This window comes from Propithecus coquereli, unplaced genomic scaffold (genome assembly GCF_000956105.1).
Source record: "Propithecus coquereli isolate 6110/MARCELLA unplaced genomic scaffold, Pcoq_1.0 Scaffold158, whole genome shotgun sequence".
Classification (NCBI taxonomy): domain Eukaryota; kingdom Metazoa; phylum Chordata; class Mammalia; order Primates; family Indriidae; genus Propithecus; species Propithecus coquereli.
The window spans coordinates 962,934-967,081 of NW_012140302.1; the positions used below are offsets into that span (position 1 = coordinate 962,934).

The 4,148-nt window shown below is 38.4% G+C and overlaps 1 protein-coding gene across 2 annotated transcripts in view; it reads right to left on the reverse strand.

Annotated features, from left to right (window-relative positions):
- POLH (polymerase (DNA directed), eta) overlaps positions 1 to 4,148 on the reverse strand; it is a 48,818-nt gene that overhangs the window by 24,582 nt on the left and 20,088 nt on the right. For both annotated transcript variants that reach the window (XM_012640870.1, XM_012640871.1), the window contains one exon: positions 1,517 to 1,686. In XM_012640870.1, the coding sequence (XP_012496324.1) occupies positions 1,517 to 1,686 (170 nt within the window). The remainder of the gene's footprint in view (positions 1 to 1,516; positions 1,687 to 4,148) is intronic.

Consider the following 4,148-nt stretch of genomic DNA (forward strand, 5'->3'; position numbering starts at 1 on the left):
TTTTTTTGAGACAATGTCTCACTCTGTTGCCTGGGCTATCGTCCACTGGCATCATCATAGCTCACTGCAACCTCAAACTCCTGGGTTCAAGTGATTCTCCTGCCTCAGCCTCCTGAGTAGCTGGGAGTATAGGTATGTGTCACCAGGCCTGGCTAGTTGTTTTTTGTTTTGTTTTTTAATTGTTTTGTAGCGACAAGGTCTCCTTGTTGCCCAGGCTGGTCTTGAACTCCTGGCCCTAAGTGATCCTCCTGTCGTGGCCTCCCAAAGTGGTAGGATTACAGGCATGAGCCACTACACCAGCCTCTAGAACACTTTACAAAGAGTAAAGCACTTCAGTGGTATCATTTTGCAAATTATAATTGATAGGAAAAATATAAAATCACTCTTTAAGTTCATTAGAGAGATTATTTTTACTTCTCACCTGAGAATAGAGAGATTCTTTAGGAACTCCTACTAGGCAACATTTCATCTCGCTTAAATCACACTGGGACTGTTGTTTCCTCTCCCTCTATCCAACCAGAAAACAAAACAAAAAATTTTGCTGGGCAGTTGGCGATTTTCCTCCTACTGGAGGGAGGGGAGAAGTGTCTAATTATTGAGTCTTGGTCAGAAAGGGATGAAGGTCCCAGGTCCTCACTGAACTTTATTCATAATTAATCATAAAAGCCATTTATTCTGCCTCTGAATTGTTGAGAATTGTTTGTGTTCCCTAAATGAAAATAATGGTCCAAATTAATAAAAGTTTACTATTCCATTTCTCTTATTGCTCTCACTAGAAAAGGGGAATGAGCAAACACAAAAAACAACCAGGCAACTCCACGTAAGAAAACAAGATAATACAAAGGTATTCAGCAAGTGAAAAATAAAAGAAATAGGTTAATATACAAAAGTTCAAATACTAGCCTCCTTTCTATAGGTAGTTCAATCATTAAGTAAATACTGTCATCCCTCGGTATCCACAGGGGATTGGGTCCAGGACCTACCCCCAGTCCAAACTCTGGGGTTGCTCAAGTCCCTTATGTACAATAGTATAGTATTTGCATATAAGCTATGCACATCCTCTGGTACACTTTAAATCATCTCTAGATTACTTATAATACCCAATAGTGTACAATGTAAATGCTATGTAAATAGCTGTTATACTGTACTGTTTATTCATTTGTATTATTTCTTATTATTGTTTTATTGGGTTTTTTTCCCCCAAATATCTTTAATCTGTGGTTGGTTGAATCCACAGATGTAGAACCTGCAGATATGGAGGGCAGACTACACTTTAAATGTAACTATAAAAATAAGCATTTTCTGTAATTTTTCAGCCTGCTTTTTAGGAAAGTACATATTTAATGTCAATTCCCATGTTAAGGAATTACTTAAGCTTTCATGTGTGCCTCAACGTGAAATTTAAGCAGAAACCCCTTTCTAAGTGTATGTGTAATAATTTAAATGTCCTACTATCCTTGGTGTATTGAAGCAAAGATATGGATATTTCTCTTTGGAATCTACTATTGGCCTTCACCTTATTATGTGAAATTCCAGCTGAACACTGAAAACCAGTCTGCTTCTCTATGGCTGCTCTCATTTCCTCCACAATCACTGCTCCAACGGTGAGCTGCAGGTCTGGAGAGGCCATGTCATCAAACCGGAGAGAATGAAGCCATTGAAATAAACCTTCTTTTCGCATCTTCTCTGAAAAAGGTTGAGAGGTCACATTTAGGCATTTTTAAAAATCATTTAATTGTGCTACATAATGCAGAAATGCTTAGATTTTCAGATACTTTACATATGCAGGTTTAGAAGACTACATGGCAACCAGTTTAGAAGATTGCTTGCAAGAGAGATTAGTTTCTCCTTCAGACCACTTCCAGAAGCCTCAGCTTCAGCACAGGCTAAACGTTTTTTTGCACATTTTCTTTTTTCTTAAGAGATGGGGTCAGATCAGGCCCGGTGGCTCATACCAGCAATACTAGCACTTTGGGAGGTAAAGGTGGGAGGATCGCTTGAGGCGAGACATTCAAGACCAGCCTGAGCACAAGCAAGACCACTGTCTCTACAAAATACACAAAAATTAGCCAGGTATGGTGATGCGTGCCTGTAGTCCCAGCTGCTCAGGAGGCTGAGGCAGGAGGATCGCTGGAGCCCAGGAGTTTGAGGTTGTTGTGAGCTATGAAAACACCACTGCTCTCTAGCCCAGGCAACAGAGTGAGACCCTGCCTCAAAAAAAAAAAAAAAAAAAAAAGAGAGAGAGAGATGGGATCTAGCTAGGTTGCCAGGATAGACTCAAACTTGAACAACTTGAACTCCAGAGTAGCTGGCACTATAGGCACACAACACGCCTCCATAAGGCTGAACCTTTTGGTGCTAATATGCAACAAATATTTTGTATTAATGTTATCTTTCACGAGCAATGATTAAAAAATACATTTTCTCTCCGTAGTTCTATTGCATTTTCTTCCTTGTACTTCCCCTTCAACATCTCCAAGAATTCTGTTGTTATTCAATTAGAAACTATTCATAATTAATTCAAGCTTCAATATAAACTTAAATTAGCATTTACATACTTTTAGAGGCATGTTCCAGTTCAGTAGCTTAAAATCCATTCAGAGGCACTATAAGATTTATTCTCCTGACAAGCTGCTTTAAGTTAGATGTACCTTTGGACTCGGGGCCTTGAAAATATTTCACTTATGCTGAGTACATGTAAATTTCTATTTCTACCCCCAAACTTACTTAAACTCTAATCCCTTATCTCCGCCTCCCTACAAAATAACTCTTCTCGAATTTTTCATTATAGTTTCAAGCTGAACATAACTAAAATCAAACTTACATCTCCTCAAAGGTTCTCTTTCCCAACCAACTCCCTATTTCTATTAAAGGTTTAAAATCCAAGTAATATTGGCTTCTTTTCTTTCAATCCCCATTATGTAGCATTTAGTCAACAAGGCCCACTTCAAAATATTTCACATATCCATTGCAACCTACTCTATTTTATTCAAGTTTTCTGTATTCTTTTTTTTAATGACAACCTTGAAAAAGACCAAGGTTTTTTATTCGTGCCTAGACCACCTTACCTCATAAACCACCCTCTCTCTCTGAATGCATTCTGCACAATACCCTCAACTTAAGTGTCTTTAAATACCAATGTTAACTATCTTATCTGCTGTTCAAAACTGCCATTACAATTTCCTGAACATACCACGTTCTACCTTAAGACATCACTTATTCTGCCTCCCTGCTCTTATTTCTTACCTCTGTTCTCCTCTCCTTTGCTTAAATATATCTTATCTATACTTTAGGGCTTATCTCAAATCTCATCTATCATGAAATCCTCTCTTCTGACTATTCTAGCTAATTTGGGGTGCCCTGCTAAAGTCCTTTAGCTTACTAGCTTACTAACCATGTGACTCTGGGCAAATTACGTAATCCTTTAAGCTTCAGTTTCTTTATCTTCAAACTGCAACTCACAGGGTTGCTGTGAGGATTAAAAGATATATCTCTTTATGAAGCTCCTTGGCACAGTGCCTTATATATATTAAGAATAAATACTATTATGACATCCATTATTTAAAACAATCTATTAGTATTTATTAGGTTTGGGAAACATAAAAATATTAATAATTTTGTGTAATTGTGGGTTTTTCCAGACTCTTTTTTTTTTTTTTGAGACAGTCTTGCTCGCTCTGTCACCCTGGATAGAGTGCAGTGGTGTCATCATAGCTCACTGCAACCTCGAACTCCTGGGCTCAAGCAATCCTCTTGCCTCAGCCTCCTGAGCAGCTGGCACTAGAGGTGCTCGCCACAACACCCAGCTAATTTTTATCTTTTTAGTAGAGACAGGGTATCCCTCTTGCTCAGGCTGGTCTTGAACTCTTGATCTCAAGTGATCCTCCCACCTCTGCCTTCCACAGTGCTAGGATTATAGGCAGAAGCTACTGCACATGGTCTAAGACTCTTTTTAAACAGAGCTAAAGTTTCTCTGCTTAGATATTTTTCATCATTACTCTCCTGGATTGAGTAATGTGGTAATCCTCTGTCACCCTATATCCGTATCAATTGAACAGGACCACAGAAGATAAGTGCTTTCCCTTGTTTTCCTACAATGCTTTTTTTATACCTCTTTTCTAGTTGATAAGAATAATCAGTGAAATTTT